The following is a 25,907-nucleotide window of genomic DNA, read 5'->3' as shown; positions in this document are numbered from 1 at the left end:
ATGTATCAATAGACCGCTTCTCTCTAATTAGATCATTATATACTTTGATTCCTAACCGATTTCCTTGAACTTGTGGTAGCAGAAAGAACAATGGTCTAATATACTCTACATAACATATCCCTGGCCAGTTTGGAGGTAGCTTGCAGTAAGCATTTTGGCCACAAATTCAGTAGTGCCTCTTTAGAGCCCAGGTCCCATTAGCGAAGGGACCTTTCCAATTTTCATCATCAACTGGTGGGTCAAAATACAGCTTGCTTTCAGGGCTTAGGGGTCCACCCACAATAGCTGCCTCGCTGTAAGAATCACAATATTTACATTTCTAAGCTCTTACATGAGGTTTCTACTTGCAATCACATCCCAGATCTGTTCTATTAGATCTGGACCAGAACTTACTGAAAAGGGTTCGAGCTCCACTCTGGTGCTGCCACTTCCACTGATAGTCTCGGACAACATGTGTCTGACTTGTGGAATTATTTCAGGGGCAGCTTAAAAATAAAGGGTCAAAAAACTTATCTTTCCCCACTGCTTTACAGTTTTCAAAATCTTTTTGGTAATTATGGAAGGAACACTTTACCCAGTTACCATTAGTGAGCTTAACATGCGTTTGATTCCATCTGCCTCTATATCTGGAACAGTCATAAGGAGGGCAGTTGGGGGTCTAACAATCTAAACCTAAAGTCCAGTCACAAATGCTCTTTCTCACATATGTGCTTCCTGTTTTGTTTAAGCAATAAATGCCTCTTTCAGAAGAATGAAGCTGCCATGGACTTCTTTCTTTGTCTCAAAATCCAGTTCTATTATTGACTTCACTCAAGGTGCTAACCCACCATTTAGGCTCGACTGGGCTGGCCACCCATGGCCAGCTTTCAGATCCTCCTGGCCCTCTACAGACCCAACAGTTTTTAAGGTTAAAGGTCTTTGCTACTTGTTCTCTTAAAGTAAAAAAACTTATTTTCTCACTTTAGACTCTAACTTAACTGAAAATATAAAGGTAAAATTATTAAGAGAAACATTCTAATAGTGTTATAATCTAATTTCTAATTTTCAATTTCACGTTGTCTTCTACACCACCTGTGGCAAGTGAAAGCACAGAAACAGCTTAGCATAAAGAAAGCAATGACAGCATGGATTGACTCCCTGTGTCTGGAGATTTGAGAGTAGGGATGCCCATACAGACTATTTCAGCAGGCAGTCTGTGGGTAGGCACTCAGGGCTTCCCCCGATGTCAACACACCAGCTACTGCTTCAGTCCACTCCTGCGGAGTGTCAGTCGCGGCTTCCCATCTTTCTCTTCCAGCTGAGATGTCCAAACCTCTGGGGCCTCAGAGACCTTGACTCGTGTTCAGCTGTCTTGACGGCTGTTTCTGTGGTCAGCAACAGCTGGAAAGGTCCACGCCACTTAGCCACTAGTGGTGCTTCTTTCTACTCTTTAACTAGGACTCAGTCTCTTGGTTTTCACTTGTCCAAAGGCAGGGTCTGTGCCAGCAGAGTTTCCTGTCGAATAAATTTCACAAGAGACAGTATCCAGGCCACAAATTGTTCTAAATATCCATCACTTAACTCTACTCCTGACTCAGGCCGAGAATTACAAAGATAAGGAATTCTAAACTTCAGTTCAAAGGGAGATAGTTGAATATTTCTCTTCGGTCTGGCCCTTACTCTTGCTAAAGCTAGTGTCAAGAGCTACACCCATGGCATATCAGTTTCTATCACCAGCTTTAGAAGATGCTTCTTTATTTTTCCATTCATCATTTTTTTTTTCAACTCGACCTGATCTTGTTTTTAAAAAAAAAAAATACTTTAATAATTGACCTTGTAGTTACGGAAACACTTGGGAACACTTCTGGCTACTCATAACAGACATACTAAAAAATCTCTTCACTCGGGGCATCTCAGTAAAATCCACTTGGCACCTCTGGAAGGGACGTACAGCCCAAGGCCTCCCGCCCCTGGCCAGTTTCTTTGTAACTTTGTTATTTGTCTTAGCACAAATCAAACAACCATCAACAGCTCGTTTTGCCAGAACAAAAAGACCCACAGCAGCATACATTTTGAGGAAGGCTTCTGCTATCTCTCGGGAGCCCCAATGACTCCCTTCGTGGAGCTGTTTTAGCAGTTGGGAGGCTAAAGCTTTCAGTATCTACTGCTTACCATCTCTTGTAAACCAATTACCTTCTCTTTCCTCTGCCCCACTCTTTTTAACTATGTCAAGTTCTGGTGGAAAAGACAGCTTCTCTGGCAAGGGGGCAGTTACTGGGAGCAAGGGAAGTAACTTAGAGATTTCTGGCAACAATGCAGCTTTTCGAGCTTCTTCATCAGCCAGTCTATTTCTTACTGCCTCTTCCGAGCACCCTGCCTGGTGTCCCTTGATGTGTATTATTGCTACCTTTTTTGGTAAATTCACCACCTCCAATAGGCGGGAGATTAAGTTCTCATGAGCCAACGTTTTTCTTCTGCAGGTTAATAAACCTCTCTCTTCCCACAGTTTCCCAAATGCGTGTATCACACCATATGCATATTTAGAATCAGTAAAAATATTTACTGTCTTGTCTTGGTATAACTCACAAGCTCTCACGAGGGCATACAGCTCGGCCGTCTGAGCTGACCAGGTGGCCGGTAACCTCCCTTTCCTTTAATTGCTTTCCACTCACGACAGAGTATCTTGTAAATCGTCTTCTTTCTATCACTTTTGAAGACCCATCAATAAACACGTTTTCCCCTTCAGGCCATGGGATGTCTCTCAGATCATTCCTTGCCCTAGTTTGTAGATCTATTACTTGAATACAATCATGGAATTTTCCTTGGCTCCCTTCTTCAGGGCCATTCAAACAGGAGGCTGGGTTAAAACTTTCCTTGTTTTTAAATTCCAAATTTTCTTGTTCTAATAGACAAGATTCATATCTTAGCAACTTAGAGCTGGTCATCCACTTAGAGGCTCTCTCAGTTAACAACGCTTTAATCTGGTGTGAAACTTTAACAATCAGATAACCCCCCCCTTGTCAGCTTTCAGGCTTCAGCCACCATCAGAGCTGTGGCTGCGCAGTTCTGCAGACAATGGGGCCAGATTCTGGCTACTGGGTCTAACATTTTAGAAAAATAGGCAACAAGTCTCTGTGTTCTCCCATGCTCCTGAATTAAAATTTCTTTTGCGTGACTTTGTATAAACATGATTTAGTTCAGCAGCTAGTAATGCCACTGCTTCAAGCCAATTACATTACATTTCTTTATTTATTCCTTTTTTTTTTCTTTTTAGTAATTAACCACTCTTTATCTTAATTTTTGCATTAAGTCTATCTTAGGCTTAGGGAGATGACTAACAAATTAACTTCCATTAAGGAAACTCTAATACTTATAACATTTTATAACTTTTAACATTTAAAACTTTTATTAAGGAAAGAAACAAAATACTTTCCTTTAAAGTTTTCTCATAATTTCTACAGAGGAAGTGCATGACAAATACTCAGGCTTTCTATAGGACACTATTTTTACAAGGTTGCAGTTACAGAATTTGCTTTAGGGCTACAACACACCACAGACTGGTGGGGATGTTCCCCACAAGGTATGACTTGCAGCATTGGCTTAATAACTGAAACTTGCCAGTTCTGGCTTTTTACAACAAAACATACAAAAAGCAGAGGGGTGTGGTCCCCTCCAAACTGGAGCCATTCTGCACAAAACTTCATGTAGACAAATTAATTAAATCTCCAAATTAATTTACTACAATTTTTACAATTCTTTCAAAGAAAGATGGTTAAACTTCTGAGCCCACAGAAGAAACTACAATTCTCACAACTCCTTTGAACGATTAAAAAATTCTTTAGACAATTTTCCCCCTCGGGGATAAAAATTAAGGTGAATCGAGAGGTCTTTGTTTTTACTAAGACACACACCTCTCCTCGATCCAGACCTACTTTAAAAGTTGATAACGGCTCTAGGTTGGTGGATATAATGAGAGCCTTTGACACTCTTAACAATCCATTTCTCTTATCTTCTGGACTTTCTCGGCAGTCCAGCTGTTCTTGGCTCTTTTTTTTTTTTTTTTTTTTTTTTTCTTTTTTTTTTTTTTTTTTTCAGACATTGCTGTTTTCAGTGTCCTATGCCCTGAAGACAGCCCACTGATCCTTTCCCAGCCACTGTTTGGCTTGGGTCTCCCTTGCTGGGGAGAAAAAGCCTCTGCCACTTCCTTGTGCCTGATCTCGTCCCCTCTGTCCCGGGGGACCCCTTGGACCTTGCGGTTTTTCTTTCTCTGGCCTGAAAAAGGCCATCACCTTCACCTTTCCTCCTTGTGCTCACTCTATTTACCACACACTGAATACCAGAGCCAGTCCCTGTTCTGCCACATTGTCCAAACAGCTCTTCCCCGCTCCAGTGCTCCCGGCGGGCACGGCCGGCAGCACCACAGGTGGCCAGGGCGTCCTGCAGCCTCAAAGGGCCGGCAGCTGCTGCTGCCCCTGCCCGGGGCCGGTGGGGTCAGGCACTGCACAGTGCTGAGTCTCAGCAGCCTCACAGGCCCCCAGCCCGTGCTCCTGGTCCTGCACCTCCACTCCTGGTCTCTGCTTCAACCATATCTCTCCACACTCTCCATTAACCAATTCTGTTCCAGCACACAAACACAATCCATCCATCTCCTGCTGCCAAAGACTCTTTCTTGACTTCCTTTATTGCCCCCCCACCCCGGGCGTGGATTCTCGAGATCCCTTCTAGTTCCAGGCATTGATATGATATGCTGCTCCCTTCCCCCTACACCACTGTTGTTCTCAGGTGCAGCTGTAGGGACAGCATTTCCCTGATCCCTTTGTCCTGGAAGGTGAGGATACCGGGACTTGCAGCTGGCCCTGGGTCAGCTGGTACCACCGGAGGACAAGACGGGGGAAGGTGCGGAAAAACATTTTAATCTTCACTGTTTTCTTCTTCCCCACCCCCCGTTTTTCCTCTTCTCCTTTTTTTCTTAACACATAGATTTCTCCTGTTGCTTGTTTAAACCATATCAATCCACATTCCCTTTCAATCCATCCTTTCCAATTCTCCTCTAGATACCTCCACAGAATTCGGCACAAATGAATTCTATCTGTTCCATAAGATGGCCATATAAGTCCATTTGGCATCTTATACTCTGGCCATACATAATAACAATATTTTACCATCATCTCCATAGTTACCTCTGTGTGAATGCATAATCTGTCCCAAGATCTCAGCATTCTCCCCAAGGGACTCTCCGGGGGTATTGTGGGATCGTCATCCCTTTTGCCAGGACCCCTTCCCGGCTGTACCCTTGCAACCCTCCATGGGTGCTCTGTTTAGCCTGTGCTACCCTCCCTGGGTGCCCTCCCAGGCGTGCCTGTGCTACCCTCCCTGGGTGCCCTCCCAGGTTTGCCTGTGCTACCCTCCCTGGGTGCCCTCCCAGGCTTGCTCCCCGAAGATCCCATTTTACTCACTGGTGAGGTTTTCAGTGGTTCACGGACCCCCCTGGTCCGCCTCTCGTCTGTCTCCTGGACAGTCTCGGGAACCCAATCGATCGCCCGGTGCCGGCCGCCACCAAGGGGAGCTGATCACCGAAACTGGGTGAGGCGCGCCTTCAGCTCCGCTCGCTGCCCGCCGCCCCGGACGGTGGAAATATCCCGGACCGAGCCCCCAAAAATTGTCAGGAAAATTAATCCACGAACACCAGAGGTTTATGTCCAAAAAGGAGACAGAGGAGTCCTTTTTCTTTATTCGAATAAAGGGAGAGGCCATGGGGCATTCCCCTGGGGTCTCTCAAATTTTTGGAGGGCGCAGCCTCCTTTTTATCCTAATTCCCGGCCGCTTGTCCCTTCTCTCTTTCCCCATAGGCTGAGGTACTTGAGAGGTACAGGCTTCCCGGAACGCCTGATACCTGGGGTACCTTCCCCCCACCCCCAATGCATAATCCCTTCTTAACTTTTATGGAATTCATAGTGTTCTTTCAGTGCCTCTTTGATCTTCTACTGGAATCCATCCCATTGTTTCTGTCGTCTCTCACTGATAGCTACATCTTATCAACTGACCCACAGCTTGTTTGTAAAGACAAACTCATCATTCCTCTCACAGACAATGGTAAAACACAACAATAAGGTGAACTTGGGTGTGTCAGAAGAGCTATCTTCCCAGCAGTTTTCAGCCTATCAGTCATTCAGCACATCAATTATTCAGGGTAATTCCCCTTAAAAATGTAAGGGGAAATGAGCAGAAAATATGAGTGAGAACCAGAAACATTTGGTTCAGGAGCCTAAGCAGCTCTAACATGCTACACTAGGAGCTTTGTTCAGTGACTTATTTCTAATGACTAATTTCTAAAAACATTGATTCCACTAAAACGGGTAGGGTGGGACAGGATAGGATAGGATGGGATAGAATAGGATGGGACAGGACAGGACAGATGGAAGTGATCTACAACAACCATCCAGTGCACCCACCTGCACTCTTCAGGGCAGAATCTTCTTTCTCCCTACCAATTAATTTTAAAACTCTTATTGCATCTGCACACAGAAATCTGGAGTGAAATCATTAGAGTGATTCAGAAAAAGTCTTTTGCACAGGTGTTAAGTGGAAACCACAAGGTGTTCCTGATGTTCTACTAGTGTAAGTAATGACTATAACATTAGCTTTGTCTCTTTGTTCCATTCTGCTATAAAAGGGGGAGCTGGGAAAGATCCTTTTTGATTGATTTCTTGGACAAAAATAAAGTACAAGCACAGCATTATTATATCTGAGAACTATTTATTGATAAAAAAGCATAAGTGTTCCTGCTAAAGGTGATATTGGAAACATATATTATGAAAATTCAAAAATTTAGAAGCATATAATGTGCTTAAGCAGATAAAGGGGAAACAGAAATATACAGCTTATTTAGCAATTTTGTAAAAGTAGAAAAACAACTTGTAACAGGACACATAGGAATTTAGTTCCTAGGTAAAGGCCGTAAGGATAAGATGTATATTGTGAAAACTCAGTAGAGCAGGATTAGGCATTGTGAAAACCCAACAAAGCAGATCCTGTGGCTTGAGAAACCAGCAGGAACCAGGCTCTTAGTTTTGGCCACGACAAACTGACCTGGGAGTTAGCCAAACCTCCAGTATGCCTGCCCAGAAACGGAGGTCAAAGAGCGAACACCTGACGAAGACATCGTACTTCATCAGAAGGCTGCTGCCCACGACCACTGGGAGAAGTGGCACCACAGAAGACTAATTATAATATGAAGCACAAGGAGACAGAGAGTGGGCGGAGAATAGGTGGGCAGAGAGGTGTGCGTTTGTGAGATCTATGTATATATAAACCTAAAACCTGTTTTAATCAGGTAGACATGTATGGTAGAAAATCCCCCATGCATCCCTGCTGCTGCCAGCTACTGGAAATAAACAAACCTCTTTATAATTTTAATTGTAAAGTCCTTATTCCGCAACACAAAGGAAGATAGGAAAAGGAACAAAAAAGGAAAAGAGAGATAGAGAAAGGAGCAGAAGACAGCGTTATCACAAAAACCCCAACTCTTTACCAGCATCAGCTTAGTAGGCGGAGTGTGCATGCTGCGAACTGTAGTGTGTTTGCATACCTCCTGTGGTGGACTGGGCGTGATTTCCCAACAGTAGCAGGCTGCGTGTTCCTTCTGTCGGCGGCGAACAGGCTGTCTTGGCCATGGGCACAATCCTGGAGCAGCTGCAGGCTCCCAGGGTCAGGGGCTGGTGGCTGCAGGCATGACCAAGTGCAGGCGGCGGCGGCAGGCTGGTCGCTATGGGCTAGTGCTTCAGCAAGGTGGTGCAGGCGGGCAGCACAGGAAACACAGCAGCAGTGGCGGGCATGGCTGGATGCAAGCGGGCTTGTGCTGCAGACATTGGCTTCAGGTGGCAGCTCTGGGCTTGGATGGGTATAGGCTGGTGGAGACAGTGGCAGTCGTGCCCAGGAAGCACAACGGCGGCGGCTGGCTGCAGCAGCGCCCACTCCGTTTTGGAGGCAGTGGAGCACGAGGTTGTCGCGATGACAAGCTGGTTTGTGGGTACGCTAAAGCAGAGAAGCAGGACCATAGGAAGGAAAAAGCAAGGGGGAAGGGGTGGCCAAGCAGACTCTACAAGTAAGCCCCCTGCTCCCTCCTAGCAACTCAAAGCAAAATAGCTCCTGTTGTGTTGCAATTAGCTGCTTTTATGTCCTAAGGTTCCTCCCACAGCTTGATTTCCCAGACATTCTTTGCAGTCATCCGGGCATTTGCCCGACCGGCAAGAGTCACTTGCAGTCTGACCATGGAGTCTTTCTCTGCCCTGACTGGCTGCTAGGAGAAGCCTTCCTGGGGACAGAGCTGTAAGTACATATGTAGCCTCTATAAGAATATAACATATGTTGAGGCACAAATAAAAATCAGATTGGTCTTTCTCAGTCTTCCTGAAAAATGCTGTAATGAAGTGCATCAAGGTACAGCTAGATTCCAATTAGTTAGAGACTATTATTATTAGAGGCTATTTTTCCAGATCTCTGCTTGAGCTTGAGGGATGTTGATTTGTGATAGGCCCCAGCTAAATATTTCTCCTTTTCTTTTTAAAAGTGATAGTTATGAGATACCATCTGCAATTTAAAGCTGAACAGGGATTCTACCGTTATTCTTGATTTTCCATGCTCTTCTACGTCCAAGAGTAAATTCAGCCGCCAAAATATCTCTGTGTGAGACATACAGAAGAGATCTGAGATGAAACTTTGTTGCTGAACCATCCGTGCATTCAATCTCTGCACCAAACTACAACAGCTATTGCAGCCCCAGAATTTTGCATATAAAAGGCCCTGTCCAGAACAGGTTTGGAGTCAGTCTTCCTGTCCCTCTGTCATTTGCTAAGAAAAGGTAAAAAATTAGGAGCTGCCTGCTGCTGCTGGGTAATTAATGCTTTTCCCTTCTTGCACTAACATTCCAACTATTAACTAAAGAGTTAAACTGGTGTTTTACAGAGAAAACACCAGTTTACAGAGAAAACTAGACTTTGTTAAGGTACAGAAACCTCTACTCTTGTCAAGTCCCTTCCAAGGTGTTTGTCACTGCACTGTTTGCACATCTGCCACCTCCCATGGGTGCCCTGAGAGCTATCACTTCTCTCATCTGTTGTCATTGAAGCCTCATAATTTCAAAATTATAATAATTCAAAGAAAAGTGATCATATTTTCCATTCCAAGGAAAGCTTCTGGCTTCCTTAACAGGCCCTGTCTTTCAAACCAAGACAAACATGGAGCTTTAAAATAGCTCAAAATTTATTTTCAGCAGCTGAGTAGTTTGGATTAGATTTGCAAAGTTGTTCAAATGCTCATATCTGTAATGAGTCCTGTCAAGGCCTCTCTGGAAAGCTGCTTCATTTTGGGGTTTCCTCCCTACCCCAGCTGGGGTGTTTAGTCGATGCCTGTAGGCTTAGTCAGTGGAGGGGCAGAACACCTTGTAGCAAAATGCCTTAAGAACTTGACTGTTATAGATACATTTTATATTGTTGGCTTTTCGCAAATATTAAAATGAATGTTATAAGAATGAGAAATTTTGTTGTATTAATATAGTTTTATTTCTGTTATTGGTGAAATTTGGAAATAGTAGTGTAATACATATATGTTAGGTTATGGCATAGTATTAAAATAAAAACTGCCTTTGTTTGTATAACCCAAAGACTGAGGAAAAAAATAGCTAGAGACTCCTGCATTTGTAAACTATCTTATCCAGATGAAGACAGCAGTGACCAAAGCTCTGGGGGAGGAATTTATTGCATTCCTGGTATCAGAGAATGTAAATCTCAATGGCGCCAAGAAGACTGATCTATTGGGAAGGGGGCAAGAGAAAACTAAACAGAAGAACACCAAAGATCCTAAGAAGAATGTATGAATATGTGTGAGAATTTATGGACATGTAGTAGAGTTCTGTTTTTAAGGGACAATCCTTTGTTAGTAAGGTGTGCTCTCTTAGCTGAATGCAGAGACACCCGGCCGTATCTGTATACTTTATTTTTTTGTCCTAATCATTTTTTATTAAACTTTTAAATTCTATAAAAATTATGTGAACCTCGTTTTTCACATGACTCATACTAAACACTCCTGTGGGCACTTAAATAGCGCTCACTGGATATTTAGATATCTTGAGAAGTGTACCAAAGGCTTGATGTCTTTGACAGGTAACACCAGTGTTATGTGTTAACCTGCATTGTGTGCATCTCCCACACTAGTGGTGACATATATTGTGTCAGATCAGATGCTAACTCCACAGAAAACAACCCTCTCCTTCTTTCACAGGTATCTGAGGACATTCCATCCATATATCGCCTTTGCTTTTAGGTAGACTCCATCCCATTTCTGACCACCACCAACCACTAGGGTGACAACAGGTGAATTCAGAAGTTGAAGGTGGGTGGACTTGAAAATAAGTGGGGTACTTACCCATGGCAGCAAGCATGCAGCTCCTCACCCTGACGTCCAGCAGCAATGCAATTGACAGCAACACGTACCTCCTCACACCCCACTTTCTGCACTGTTTGTGTACTTTGGGTAATTCTGCATCCTATTTGGAGCCCAAGAACCTGTCCCCACTGAGTGGACTTCTTTGCCTGCCTGAAAACATCCCAAGGGCCCTAAATCCCACAGACCTGCATACTTCAGTTGCTCTATAAGGAAAAGGAAAGGGGAATAAAAAGGGAATATTCTCCTTTTCTCAGTGCCTGTTTTTCTAACAGCTTGTACCTTGTGTATTAAATACAAAAATCTCTCTGAGTTATGTAAAAGTCTGTAGCTTTAGCATCATGTATGTCTTGTCCCGTTGTAAAAATGGAGCTGGAAAAGATTCTTTTTATAGATTTTGCAGATGAAAATAAAGCACAAATGCAGTAATATTACATCTGAGAATTGTTTACTGATAAGAGTAAGTGTTCTTACCAAAGGGAGTATTAAGGAGAGCAGAGAGAGAATAGAGAGACAGAGAAACATAAAACAGGGACAACATTACTGCAAGAATCCCAAATGCTCTGTCAGCGTCACCTCAGCACATAGTACAGACTGTGCGTGCTGCAAGCCACAGTGGGTGTGTGAGGCTTTTGTGAGTGGCTGGGCACAATTTTCAAGTAGCAGCATGTTGTGTGTCTCTGCCATTGGCAAAGAGCAAGCTGCCATGGCTTTGGATGTTGAAGCAGCTGAGGATTTTCAGGGTCGGGGCACTGTGGCTGTGGGTGGCTGTGGCTGCAATGTGAGAAACGCGGCGGTGGTGGCAGTCATGGCTGGGTGTAGGTAGTGCCTGCTCCGTCTGGGAAGCAGCAGAGCACCAGGTTGTTGCAACGACGAGCTGCTTTCCAGAAAGTGTGGAGCGGGGCAGAAGTGAGTACAGGGAAGCAGGACCACAGGGAGGAAAAGCTGAGGGGAGGTGGAGGGCCAAGCTAACCCTCCGTGTACGCCCCTGATCCCTCCAAGAAACCCTAAGCAAAATGGTCCTGGTTGAGTCGCAGTTAACTGCTTGTATCTGCTAGAGCTCCTCCCACAGGCCAATTTCCTGGGATTTTTTCCCAGGCGTCTGGGATTCTGCTCTGCCGGCCAGTGCGGAGTTGCTCACAGCCCGATCGTGGAAGCCTTCTCTCCCCTGATTGGCTGACCCCTGGAGACAGGGCTGCAAGCACATTTATAGCCCCTATCAGAATCCTTCACCTCATATGTAACATACGTTGAGGCAAAATAAAAATCAGATTGGTCCCTCTCAATGTAAAATATGACAATATGCTGCTTTATACTGAAATATGACAGTATGCTTCTCTATAGCAATATCACACTATGACTAAAGCACTCCTTTAAAATTACTTCCTTTTAATTATCTTCTTTCTTCCATTGAAGTTTAACCATTTCAGGACATAACTAAAACATATCTGGCTTTCTTACTTTATGTCTTTGCAATTTATGGAAAAATTTAAATAGTTTAAATTTTAAGTGCTTAAATTTCTCCTTTTTTACCCCTGAACACCACATTTAAAAAAAAAAAAATAAGATTTTGTAACACAATCCTCAAATCCAGGTAGACAGTAAGAAATTACTTGCACTTTATATGTACCTCACAATATAACAAATCAAAAATCAGCTTCTGGGGTACAACTAAAGAGTGTCCTTCTACACAAAATGCAAGACTTAGGCAGCACATAGGCAGATGGTGTTAATTAAGGTCCACCATAGTCCTTCCAGACAGCACTAGGTCTTCAACCATGCAGATAGGCAGCATGGATACCTACTTCTCATTTTTTAATACATGGGTGTCTTACATCTGACACAAAACACAGCAGAATTTGATCTAAATTTACCTGTCATAAGCAATGGCATTGCCTGGCTCAGGACAGAGGACAGAACAAAGTGTGTCTTGCTGAGCATTTCTGAAGGATTAAGGAGTTAATGTTCTCAATCTGCAAAATGACAGAAACCCTAAAAAGCCAATCTTGAGTCATAGGTGAAGAGTTCCTTGGGCAGCTGTGATTAGTCTTCTGCCCCACGTCCCCCCTCCCCAGTGTGGTAAAGATTTTGACAATGCAGAAATAAAAACTAAAAAACCGATGAGAAGGTATCTGACACGAGCTGATGACCAGTTAATGCAGACAGTAAAAAGCACACCTATGTCCTGAAAATTGTCTGGAAGTCTACAGGTGTTGCAACCTATATGTACAGCAAAGCTGTGCTGCCTTAATTGTCTTCAAATTTGGGCTCCTTAATCAGAGCAAAGAAACACCATTGGCAAAAGAAAAATACTAAGTGGTGTGTAGCTGAGGATTTAATTATAAATACCCAGACCAGTAAAGCTAGGTATTCCTGTTACTGCTCTGTGTTTTGCATCAGGCCATGCTGAACTGTGGTCCCTCTGTCCCCATGAGCATGATGGGCTGTGGTGCTCTCATCCTCTGTCTGGCCCTCAGAGGAGCTGTGGGAGGGCACTGTAGCTGACTGAAAGATTGTCCAAGGGACAAAGCAGCACTATGCAAGCCAACATAATAAAAAAAGGAATGCTGGGCTACAAAATCCCTTCCAGGGTTTAGGAACAGAGGTCACAACTGCTTGCACACACTGCTCCAGCATGAGATGGTGTGGAGCACTGTACATCAGCACTGCCCATGCTCACTGGGGGCAGTTCAACACCCCTTATCCCCGTGGCAGCAGTGTCTGAGAGTACTGTGTGCAGCAGTTGCCTAGGTGACCTGGAGAACACTGTATCACTGGCACACTGGATGCAGAAGCATTTCTTTCAGGAAATCAAAGACAAATCAAACATTTCCATACAAATCAAAGCTGTGTCTCTGTACTGGTTTTGGCTGGAATAGACTTACTCTTCCTCCCAGTAGCTGATGCAGTGTTATGTTTTGGATTTTGTATGAGAAAAATGTTGTTGATAACACCCTGATATTGGGCAGGTGCTCAGTAGTGCTTACTCTAAATCAAGGACTTTTTGGTGTCCCATGCTCTGACAGTGAGAAGTGCACAAGGAGCTGTGAGAGAACATGGCCAGGACAGCTGACCTAATCTGGCCAAAGGGACATTCTATAGCATAGAGCATCCTACCTTGTATCTACAAATAGGGGAATACTGTCCAGGAGTCAATGATTACTGCTTTGGGGACAGGCTGGGCATCAGACAATGTGATATCAACAATTGTATTTAGCATCACTTGTTTCTTTTGGGTTCTAATCCTCTCTCATTTGCTCTCCGTTTAGTTATTATTATTATAGTTAGTATTATTATTACTAGTATTATATTCTAGTTTGTTTTGATTATTAAATTATTAATAATTCACAAAGTTCACTGTTTCTTTCTGATTCTCCTCCCCAGTGGGAATGTGATGGGGGGTGTGAGCAATCAGCTATGGGGTACTTGGTGGGTGGAGACGATTAGCGCATAACGATGTCCTGTACAGTCCCACACACACCACCTGTGCCACTCTAAAATCTCATCAAAATCCATTAAATGTAATGTACATAAATGTGAGAGGAGCAAGATCTTGGACAGTGTGTCAAAGATTGCATGTTTGTTTACCAAAGTTTTCTCTGTGAGATGCAGACACAGACAGAAAACCAGGGAGTATCTGCAGGAGCAGAGGCAGAAGTGGCACTGTCCAACACGTTACAAGTCCATTCTCTCTGAATCTTGGAATTACAAGAAGAGTAGCCCAGGCTACTACAGTACATTACAGAGTTTTTAGATATCTGTAGCACTTTTCAGAATTACATTTTCACTTGAGTTCAGTAGAACTTCCTATACAGCCTATACATTCAGTTTTGCCTCTTGTAGTGCTGAATATTTTGCTGTTGTCACTTCATTTAGTCAGAAGTACTGTTAATCTGATATGTGTCACTGTTTTCTCAGATTTATATTTCTATATTAGTCAACTTCATTACTTAAATATGTACTTGAAAACCCACCCACTTCTAGTACTGGATATCCTTGGATATAATACAGGGGATCAGAAAAAGAACAATCCCAGTGAGTTGCCTTCTATTTTTGCAGAGACTGTGACAAGCTTCTTTACAGTCATCAGACAGAAATGGCAGGCAAACTATATTCTTGTCATCTGCCCAGTGCATTGCATCACAAACCTCTGAAAAAGCCTGGTGGTGTTGCTTTTCAGAGGAGTTCAAACAGGAAAATATTTTTGGTGTAAATGCAAATATTAGTGCAGTCACTTTAAAAATTGTTTCCTCGATTAAAAGGTGATTCTAGCCATTAGAAGAGAAAAGGAGAATGCCACTACATGTTCCTGGCAGGCTCTGCAGCAAGGAGAGAGTCATTAATCCTGTTTACATTTGCTAGAACCATAAAGAAATACAGGCATAAAATATAATCACGTGTGTTTTTCTTTAAAGGTCCCGGAATTAGGTGCTGGAAATGATCATTCACAAATCACTGAGCAACCACTTTTGGTATACATAGGACTTCTGATCTTTTCAGGAAATGAACACAATCAGACATTCAATTTGTGATTGAACAGAAGCTGTATAAAGCGATGTAGGTTTTGCATTTATTTGAAGGAAAAATTAGGTTTCATTCAAAGGAAAACAATGCTTTTTTCCAAGCTATGTAGTATGTTCTAGATAAACATTTTATTATTGTGTATTTTTTTTTCTAAATTTTGTTCAATTTAATGATTGTATTTACTCTACAACTCTTGGACTGGCAAGGGGACACCTCTTTTCATTCAAAGCCCATACCCCATCCTCCCTGTCGTCATTCGCAGAATGGGTCTCAGTTTGCTGCCCGGTTACTGCCCACCCTGCCCACCCAGCCTGCTCTTCCCACCCTGCACATCATGCAGTGGATGGTTTTGAGGTGCACAGCTAGCTACTCTGGCTGGTAGTGGAGAGGCACAGGGAGCTTCTCTACCCCAAAACAGCCTGGTACTGGGTGTCCCAGTGCTTGGGGGAGCTTCTTCACCTCAGTGCTCTCATGTACCTGCTGTGTTGCAGTCTTCCACATCAGTAAAACCACCCAGAGTCCTCAGCCCCTGCCATGCATAGCAGCCATGCTGCAGGCATGCTAGCCACACAATTCTCATGCTATTTCATATTTTTCATATATTATTATATGTTTATTTTAAAAGTATTTATGTGCCCCCCCCCCCCACCACCAGGTTGTTGCAAGGTGAAAAGGAAGCAAAAAACACCAAAATGTTTAATTGTGCCTGTACAAAGGCTTCCCAGGGAACCTGAGCATGCTCTAACCTGTACACCCCAGTGGTGTCTTTCACATGGAGGGAGGGTCCAAGTGTGGTTTTAACTGTGCTTTCTCCTCCAGAGGGTGGGGATGCCCAGAATCCCTGGCCCCTAGCTGGGATGGCAGCCAGTGTGAGGGGCCACAGCACAGTGCTCCCCAGAGGTGCTGCAGTCAGAAACCACAGACCAGTCCCCTCCGACAGGTAACTGATTGGATTAGGAGTCCTGTCTGACAGCTTGTCTGCTCAGCCACATGGGCTCATCAACCTCTCTGTCCTGCCTGCTAATAAACTCAGCTCGTGGGACCATTCTGCTTGATGATCTCTCCTTGGGGAGTTTTTAAGGCTTTTCTCTGTGAAAACTACTTGGAGTCTATTAAAATTGCAGCTCTGCTGTTGTCATGTTGTCCCGGAGAGTCATGGGAGGTGCCTGTCACCCAGGTGGAGGTGACTATTACATATTCAAGTGAAAAAACAACCCCTGCTTTGAGAAGAGAGGCATCCCTGCCAGCAAATAGAATGGAAGGTGCTTATCTGACACTTTAAGGGATGAGCCTGAGGAAAGGAAACACGACAGTGTATCACTGTATCCTCACTCTGCTGCTGAAAACACCTATGATGCCTTTGTTGGAGGGATTAAGCAAATGGACAACTGTTGTCCCTGGGCTCTAGGACATCAGCCCTATGCTGCTGCTTCTGCTCCTCACCTGCGGGTACTGCTAGCTGCCTCTCAAGGCTGCAGGAACTCAGTGATGGGCATCTGTTGGGGAAACTGCATACTCCACAACTTTGGAATTCAGCTGTGGCAGAATTCTCTATTTTCAGGTTTTCAGGACGGGATTCTGTCTCAGTATGTCTACATATACTGGCAATCATCTCATAAAGTACACTACCTGAATAAATCAGAAGACTGAAGCAGATTGTGGGATCTATAGTGCTTATAGAGGACATATAAAAAAAATCACAATTTTAATTCTTTTCTTGGATTCACCTTTGGAGAGTTAAGGGGAGGCAGCCTCAGAAGAGCTGAATGCAGAAAAACAAATTTAAATCTTCCAGGCTGTAAAGCTGCTGTGCCTTTTGCCTCAGCCACTACAATAGAAGAACCATAAACTGCAATATTCTTTGTTGTTAAAATACAAATATTAATGAATGCAGAGTCTCAGTCTTAGTTGATATAGAATACTTGAGATTTCAAGGGTTTTTTTCACTGGGCAGCCAGCAGGGGAAAATTCTGGATCTATGTTAGGCTTGGCAGAACCTTCCAGCAACCTGGTATCAACAAGGTATCAGAAACTTTTTGTCTGTTCAAATATCCAGAACATTCATGATGTACTTGGAAAAACTCAGAAGGAATGAAATGTGTGTCTGATTACAGATCAGATTATACAAAAAATATAAAAATATGGACAAGCAGTCTTGGTAGCTAGAGATCTGCTCTTTCTTTAAAGGCCTTTCTATTTCTTTTCCAACAGAGCCAGCCCAATAAAAGCTTCCCCTAATGCACAATCATGTCAGGAGAGTTCGGTTCATTACTGGAAGATGTCTCTGTGTGTGCTGTCACCCACAGATTTTGCAGTGCTGCCTTGGAGTCATTCATAATGATAAGGTATTCCCAAAATCATCTGATGCCTGAAAATTATTACTGTATCTTTAAGACCCAGCAGTTGGGAACCTTGGCTGGGGGAAGATGGCTTTTGCACAGTGTTTTTAAAAAAGCCCACCCAGGCTCTGGCTCCCTTACAGCTGAGGACAGGGTGTTTTTGTTTTGCTGGTAGTTCACTTGGTGCTGAGGTAAAAGTTTCTTTTACCTTTTTTTCTTATTTTTTATTTTTTTTCTTTCCTTGTGGTTTGGTTTTGGTTTAGGATTTTTTGTCCATGGCTTGAAAAAAACTGCAGATCTTTGGGGTCTGCTTGAGGGTGAATTCTGCAGCTGGGAGGAGGACACTGGGAGTGACCCCAGCATAGCTGCCATGCTTTGACTACTGCTGCCAGGAGAAAGACGAGGGAAACAGAGAGCAATAAATAAAGTACATTTTTTCTGCTTACCACTTTGCAATCTTCCTCTTCAAATACTTCATATACTTAGAGAAGAAATGCAAAAGCCAAGTACTGACTGTCATTGTGTTATTTCAAGTTTTCACCAGTTCAGAGCAACAAACTCGGATCTTGTAGCTCAGGCACAAGGCCTTTGTGCACACTCTGCACAGCTCTGCCTAAATTTAAAATTCAGGATCCTTTGCTTCTTGGACCCTTTAGCTGCCTTGTTGCTGTGATAATTGTGAGCAAGAGGATGTGCTCACACCACTTATGTTATTTTAGCTTTAAAATTAACACATCTGTTGTATAATTTCTATGCATCCTTACACATAGCACTCTAAGGTAAACATCAAGGACGAAAAATTGGATTTTTCCATTATTTCCCATGTGCCATATTTTTGCATGGGAAAAACATAATGGTGGAAGAGATCATGTTTTAATTCAAAATCTTAACTGAGACATGAATAAGCAATTTGGGTACTGCCTGTTTTCCCCATTTACCTAGTGTTCAATGTAAAACACATTAAAAAATGAGAATGCATTTCCATCTTCTGGGATGTGGAAAACATCATGATACGCGAAGTCCACAGTACTTTGGCCATGATAGTATCTTGGTGAGACTGTGTCTCTCTAACTGTAAGCACAGCAGCTTCACCTGGTGAGCAGCAGTGCCCATTAAAATGATGGCCTGTGCAAATTGATCACAATATTTAGAAAAGAGCATTCAGCTGATCAGTTGCAGCATTTTGACTTTGCTATAATTGTCTTCTTAAGAAGACTTAAAGTGACTACAAAGTCAAATTTCTGTATGTCTGTTTGAAGCTGTACAGTCATGTTTTGAAAACTCTTTCAAGGGAATTATCGCTTGCAGATTTCTGTTGTGACATGCTAATGTTTTGCTGTCACACCTGTCCATGGCAGGGGGGGGTTGGAGTAAGTGAGATTTAAAGGTCCCTTCCAATCTAGGCCATTCTATGGTTCCATATACCACCCCTATTATTTGGTAGAAGGTAAACCCAGTTAGTATTCCACTCCCAGATCTCCTGTGAATTTTGGTACAAAAGCAAAGCAAATCCACATCTTTTGATACATTCCAGTATGAGTTTGGCATTTGGAAGAATAACCTGGTGGCAGCAAAACCTGCTCCAATACTGAGGTTCAAACTCTGTTTTGGGATCAAAATAGCCTTGTACACCTCAGATCCATGAAGCCCTCATAGCTTGGTGACAGGGAAAATGTGCACCTGAGGTTGAGGTTCACAGGATACACTTGATGATGACTCTAATTATTCACAAGAATGTGGTGCAGAATGCCTTAGGGAGCAGTAATAGGACAAAGCCTTGGATTTGGCTGAACGTTGGAACCTTGTGTAGGTCCAGCCTAGGGCAATAGTCCCTTGAAGCTATTACTATCTCCATGCTAATTTGTGGAAGGAATTAGAATCCTTATAAGAGGTTGCTAGCAGATAGCTATCTTTGTCTAGTGGCCCTCTAGACACTGTATGAATTTGTACTGCCAGTGCCTGACCATCCTCACAGCAAAGAATTTTTTACTCATATCAGTCTAGTTATAGGTTTTAAATACTAAGTATATAAAAGCTTTGGATGGAAGCAGGCATTCTTAAAACTCTACAAGTGAGCATTCATTAACCACCTAGCAATCTGAGCAGATGACAATCTCTGTTGTGAGGTGCCTCAGGGAGGCAAAGATTTAGTATCAGATAAGCATTGTTAAAGTGAGAGGCATGGCTGTAAGCCAAGCTAGTATGAATTTTGACCTCCTGCTTTGGAGGATAAGCAGTGTGAGTCCTGGATGAAATTATTCCACCCCAGACCTCTTGGGAGGAGTGGCCCAGGAGTTCTGATTGGGTTTGAGTCCCTGGGGGCTTCTCCCTTGTTGTGTTTCTAGTGGTCCCTAACCCTAAGCTCCACACTCATAGGTAGAGACCTTCAAGGGTTCTGTCCCTCAAAACCCCTCACCCTGCCTTTTCTCAGAGCTTTCTGTTTCTGGATCTGAGTTTGTTCCCATGCTGAAAAAACGGTTTCATGAACAGAGGCCCGTCCAATTGGTATTCCATGCTGGGTCCCTGTAACTGTAACTTCCCTAGACATGATCCTGCAGTTGTGGACTGCAACAAATCTCCATGTTAGTATGTGATAGCTTATTACCATTGGAGCACATTCTGAAAAGCAGTGATGTCCTCCTCTTCCCAGGAGCATCACACACAGCCTGTGTGCTCTTGGCTGAGCAGAGGCAGTGATGGGTGGCTGATGGGGAGCCAACAATTTTGCCATGTATTGTCACATGTTGCTCAGACCACATCTCCTGTGATGTGTCACAGTGAGTGATGAAAGTGTCTGCCACTGACAAACCTTAAGTTTTCCCTGCTACCTTCCCCGTAGCTGCAGGTGCAGTGTGGTGCTCTGCAGCTCAAACAGCACTACCACAGCTGCTCCATGCCTGATGTCCATGCACCTGTCAACAGTGTCAAAGACATTGTCTTGGGGACCCTTGCAGTCCCTCCACAATGCTGAGACTCCACCAGATTGAGATTGACCCGTTTTAAAGGGGAAATACTCTGAATTCTTCTACTCTGATCCTGTATAATGTGGCTCTTGAAAGGAAGAGAGGTTTTCACAGAAGGTAGTTCTGCCAAATTTATTTCCAAACCAAATATTTTTGGGGAGGGATAGAGAGATTCTCATCTTTTTAACAAGGGCCTATTACAATAGGAAAAGGGGTAATGGTTTTAAATTAAAAGAGGGTAAATTTATATTTTGTATTAGGAAAAATTCCTGCCTGTGGGGAGGGTGGCTCAAGTCAACCGTTCAAGACAAACAGTTTCTGATGTTTGTCTCTGAATATGAATAACCACGGGTATTTCATCTCTTGATACTAAATTTATCAGGAACAGATCTTAAACCCTTTCCTGTTGACACATCATTTCACTCAGTCACCCAGCAAGCAGCTTTTGGAGGGGTACTCCATCCTCAAGAATGCTCTGGAGCAAGTCCAGACCTGTCCTATAGCTGGGAAAAAGGTTTCTATGGTGCTCAGATTGTGTGCTCTGCTCTTCTGTGGTGACAAATCCTGGTGCAGCCACAGTTGGATAGGAGTGAACCTGATGGACAAGGGCAGCCTGGGCACACTGAAGAGACTGCAGTTAGTGCAGGTTGCTGCTGTTGTTCTCCTAGGATGTGGACGGGAAAAAGTCTGCAGACTTGCCAGGACATTGGGAAAATTGCTTCAAGGGGACAAAATCTGGGACCAACACTGGGGCTGCCAGCCCCCACAGACTTTCTCTGCCCTGGATCCCAAGCAACCTCTATTCCCCATCTCCCTCCTGGTCCAACTTCAGATCAGAGACAGTAGCAGTGACCTTCTCTCATTCTAACATATGAAGTTGGGATCCTGGGCACCTGAGGCTCATGGCAAGACTCCCAGAGCCTGGCCTCCTCCTGGTCTCCCTGCCTGGTTGTCTGGCATGGACCCTCCATGCTAGTAAACTGTTGGCCTCTGGGGAGCCACCTACTGCCTGCCGGCCTGGCACTTTTATCATGCACAGTAAGAGGAGACATAATCAATTCCCCTGTTGGCACTTTGCACTGAATACACACTTTTTCAGTCTGATAGCAGGACTAAATTAGTTATTTAGCAATGAGACCCTAATTTAAAGTGAGCAACTGCCCTGACAAGGATCATTGTTCAAGGCTGTCCCCACTTTGCTTTCAGATGAGAGGCCCACCAATCCATGGAAGGGGATAAATAGACAATTAGAAAATAGATATATTTTGTTAGTTCTACAAAGCTCCCTGGTGCTGTCAGGCTTACAATAAAGGGGGCTCTGGTAAATTGGTGGGCAATGAAAGCCAGCTGTACAGTCATCACTCCTACAGACACGAAGCCATATGTGGCCATTTACAGAACATCCCTGAAAATAGATGGAGCCAATAAGACCAGGGAGAACTAAAAATACTTTACAAAGTTGCCTGCTCTTCATTTAACAAGAATAAAATATCTAATGGCGTGTAATAGAAACCGTCAATCACTCCTGAGTAAAGAACAGGTTTAATACTCTACTTTTAACTATTAATGCAAGTTTTTATTCATCTGTAGTAAGTCAGCTATTAGTATCTACTGTGCGCAGCACAGTGATATTGTGCAAGGGCTCACAAAAGGCATGGGCCCAGCAGCACAGCTTCAAAGATATCCAGGTTCAAACATGGCAGGGGCGGGAGACACAGACATGAAAAAGAAAGAAGACCAAAGGTGAGAAATTTCCTCTTCAAAGATAATGAAATATCTGTGAGCACTTCCTAGCAAATATTCCATGCAAGCGAAATGACATTTCCTCTTTTTACTTATTTACTTTAACGCTTTCTAGGCAAAGACACATGTAAAAAAGACACAGATGTTAGGGAAAGTCCTTCAACTACCTGTTTACTACTGATTAGTATTTGTAGTGCTTTTGCTGGAGATAAGGATTAGGAAGTTGAAAACTCCTGACAGGTCTTCAGGTCTGCGAAGTGGGACTGTGGTGTGGAGCGCAGCACTGAATCTGGGCAACAATACATGGAAGTCAGGCATGAGGTGGAGCCAAGTCATACCACACATTTGCCTTCAAGGTGCCCGTGGCATATGCATACCACTGCTGAGTCATAACAGCTATTCTAAGAAATTCTTCATGGAAGCAATCAGCCAACCAAATGCCATGTTTCATCAAAATAAACTCAAATAATTTTGCCTCCTGTTGCCACTGCTATAAAAGAGAACAAAGCTGCTACAATTCTTGGAAACTGGTATTTAATAACCATGGAGCCATGGCCCCCTCACAAGATAAAAACATGCATCAGCAAGTCTGATGGCACTGGCTGTGCACGAGTGCTCAGACTCCATCCTAAAATGTTGGGGTTTTTACCTGCACTTAGAGATGGCATATGCTGCAAGGTGTCTACTCTTTTGCCTATTTTTAGTTGCTTCTACAGGACAAGAATTGTAATTTATTTTGCAGAATAGCAAATGTCACATCTTATGAGTACGCTGCTGTACAAAATGGGATATAGTAACTGGAGAAAAGTGACCTTCCATAATGGAAGTGTCCTATAGAACTAATAGAAAATGATAACCAATAGCTTTTACCAGATAATTATATCCCTCTTCTAGAACAGTTTTAAAAGCCAAGGACATCTCTATCCATAACACTGTGCACTTCAGGCTTGTTACGTGTATGCCTTTTGTTTTGGTTTTTTTCCCCTTTCTATTCCATTAGAACCAAATTAATTTAATCTCTGTCTAAAAAAATTCACATTGGTATTGTCAGGGATTCAGACACAAGGCTTAACCTTTTGACTGTGATTGACCAGCTCCTCCTTTCTGCATGTACCACAAGCTTAGAAGATTGCAGTCTTCCAAATCTAGCTTAATTGATCTGAAATCTATTATATTTTATTTTTATGGGGATTGCTGACTGAGTAACAAATACAGAATTCTTTATATATGTCACCAGACACACATGAATGCAGATTTCATACGTCCTCTACCAGTGTAGGGTGTCATCCTGAACTGAGGCCTCTTTTGTAAGGGCTTTTTGGTCTGCTTTTGAAAGATTTCAGCAGCTGCCTGTGGTAATAGTAGTAACTGAAGTGCATGCCTCCTCGTGCATAGTTATCCGTGTCAGAGCGGAATAATCATTTAGTTTCTTGGAACTTACAGAATACTTCTACACATCCACTGTTCTATGCCAATATACCTATCTGAAACAGAAAACAAGCCTCCATTTACCAGCAGAATGGGGAAAAAAAAATTAGTGCATTCACAGCATTGGGAAGAAATGGGATTCTTGCTTTGACAAGCTCAGCCAGAGGACAGAAATAATTTTACACCTAGACCTCCCTGAAAATGTCAGGGAGATCCAAATAAGGTCCAAATAAGGGCCAGAATAACAATACACAACACAGGTCAGCAGTCCCATTTTTCCAACATAGATATTTGTGCCCAGAAACACCAGACCTGGAGCTGCTTGGGTTCTGTCACAGATTTTCATATTTTTCATGGCAGTTATCAGTACTCTGTTTTGAGAGGGAAAAAACACTGATTTCATAGAGCTACTAAATATTGCCCACATATACTTTCTGTCAGCAGACTCAGCTACCTACATCTACATCAGGGTTTTTCCATTGCCTTAGAAATTCCTCATACTTACTTCTCTGGTAGAAAATAGCACAAGTTCCTGTAAACTGATCCTCCCATAAAAATTTAGGGCAGAATCTCAGAATGCTGGGGGTTGGAAGGGACCATGGAGATCATCCACTCCAACTACTTGCTCAAGCAGAACCGCCAGGACTGTGCCCAGTTGGATTTTTGACATTACCAAAGATGGAGACTCCAGTGGGACAATGCTCAGTCACCTTCTCAGTGAAGAAGGGTTATCATAGTATGATACGGTAATAATAAAAATAATGACATTCAGAAGGAATCTCCTGTGCTTACAAGTGCCCATAGTCTCTGCTTCTGTCACTGGGAACCACTGAAGAGAGCCTGGCTTCCTCATCATCATTCCTTCCATCACTTACTTGCACACATGGATAGGATCCTCCTGAGTCTGCTCTTCTCCAAGCTGAATAGTCACAACTCTCTCAGCCCGTCCTCATAGGAGAGTCTTTGTGGCTGTGGGAGGACCAGCACTGGACACAATACTCCAGATGTGTCTTACCAGCACTGAGTATATGGAAAGCTCACCTACCTCAAGACTTCTGGAGACATTCTTGCCCAGGATGCCATTGCCTTCTTTGCTGATTCATGGTCAACTTCGTGTTCACCAGGACACTTAACATTATTTGTGCCATCTGCTCTCCAACTGGGTTTCAGGGTCATCCCTCCCCATGGTCAGCAGTTGGCTTTTCACTTTTTTGAACTTCATGAGGTTCTTCTCTGGCTTGCTGGCATCTAGTCAGAGAAAAAAAACAAAACCTCACAAGAGAAGGATTTAAGAGCTGGAGTTGCATTTGTAGTAGTCAGCTAAACTGAGGTATCACACTATGAGGATGAAGTCTTGATTTGCACAGAAAAATACACACTGAATGAGAGTGTAAATGCAGCCCCTTGCTGGGCTTGTAGTTTTATATGGTCTACGTGTATGTGCCCTGTCGTCCATTGGTGCCAAATGATAGCTGTAAGGAGAAGGATCATTTTTCAATCCTAAGACACCCAGAAAGGTTCCAGATCTTTGTCTTTCCCAACAACTGAAATGTCTGGAGAGGTGGGCTATCCCAAACAGACCATATCTCCCTATCAAGAGATTGGAGCTCAAATCCTCTTTGCTCTGCATACACCTCCTAGAACCAAAAGACCATTATACACCATTTGCATGGGCATAAACAGCAACATCTCTCACACCTTGGAGGCAGTGTTAGCCAACTGGTCAGGAGCAGACAATGCATGCAGAGAGGCTTGTTTTCCCTCGCTAAATGTTCAAAACCTTAGGGAAAATGCAAATCACTCATAACTTCAAAAGCAACAAGAGCCTGGCTGAGTCCCTTCATCAGAGGGCTCAATGCTGAGATTGGAGGAGTTGCATCTGAAGTGATATTCAGAGCTCTGGTTCCAGAAAATAGAACACAGTGCTTGCAATCCATGGGGACCGGTTTAGCACACTGCTGTTATATGGAATTGTACTAATTATTTACAAGGTGTATTCTTAAAGATCCCTTCTATGATTAAATTAACATAAAGTGTTTTAATACATTAAAATCACCAAAGGGGACGTATTTGCAAGGGATTTTTGTTTGTTTGTTTACCTTTAATAGAACAAATAAAAAGTAATTGCTTTTCAGGATGAGCTTGTAATGAGCTTGTGTTAATTTGTATGATTATGACTTTTTGATTAACCTTTTTTTTTCTTTTCTGTTCTGTACATAATAAGCAGGATCATCTACTCTTGTAACTTTATCATTTTAATAAACCTTGCCATGCCAGCAGCAACCCAGAGACCATTGTGACCTGCCCAAGACCACCTGAGCCCTACTTAACTGATTTAATGAATTTACCTTACACAATCCTTGAAAACAAGTTTAATCCAAGCTGTTTGATACACCAAAAACTCAGTGGACACCCTTTTTACATCTTGGTGGAGGAGGTGCCTAGGTGTGTGTGTGTTGTAAAAGTTCTTGGGGTTTTTTTTAAGAAGAAA

General features: G+C 43.1%; 1 protein-coding gene across 21 annotated transcripts in view; it reads right to left on the bottom strand.

The window, feature by feature from the left end:
- Nucleotides 1-6,718: 6,718 nt before the first annotated feature.
- The window catches only part of MELK (maternal embryonic leucine zipper kinase), a 62,044-nt gene continuing 42,855 nt past the window's right edge, over nt 6,719-25,907 (bottom strand). For 10 of the 21 annotated variants that reach the window (XR_015280838.1, XR_015280834.1, XM_023944770.2 and 7 more), the window contains one exon: nt 21,800-24,664. Coding sequence is in view for 8 of the 21 variants with exons in the window: in XM_023944770.2 (XP_023800538.1) it covers nt 24,589-24,664 (76 nt within the window). In the remaining 13 variants the exon portion in view is untranslated. Of the gene's footprint in view, nt 8,661-21,799; nt 24,665-25,907 lie in introns of those variants that run through there. The other 11 variants (XR_015280828.1, XR_015280830.1, XR_015280827.1 and 8 more) reach the window with 7 other exon arrangements.

This window comes from Cyanistes caeruleus, chromosome Z (assembly GCF_971803275.1).
Source record: "Cyanistes caeruleus chromosome Z, bCyaCae1.hap1.1, whole genome shotgun sequence".
NCBI lineage: Eukaryota > Metazoa > Chordata > Aves > Passeriformes > Paridae > Cyanistes > Cyanistes caeruleus.
This window is presented reverse-complemented; position numbering and strand designations above follow the sequence as displayed.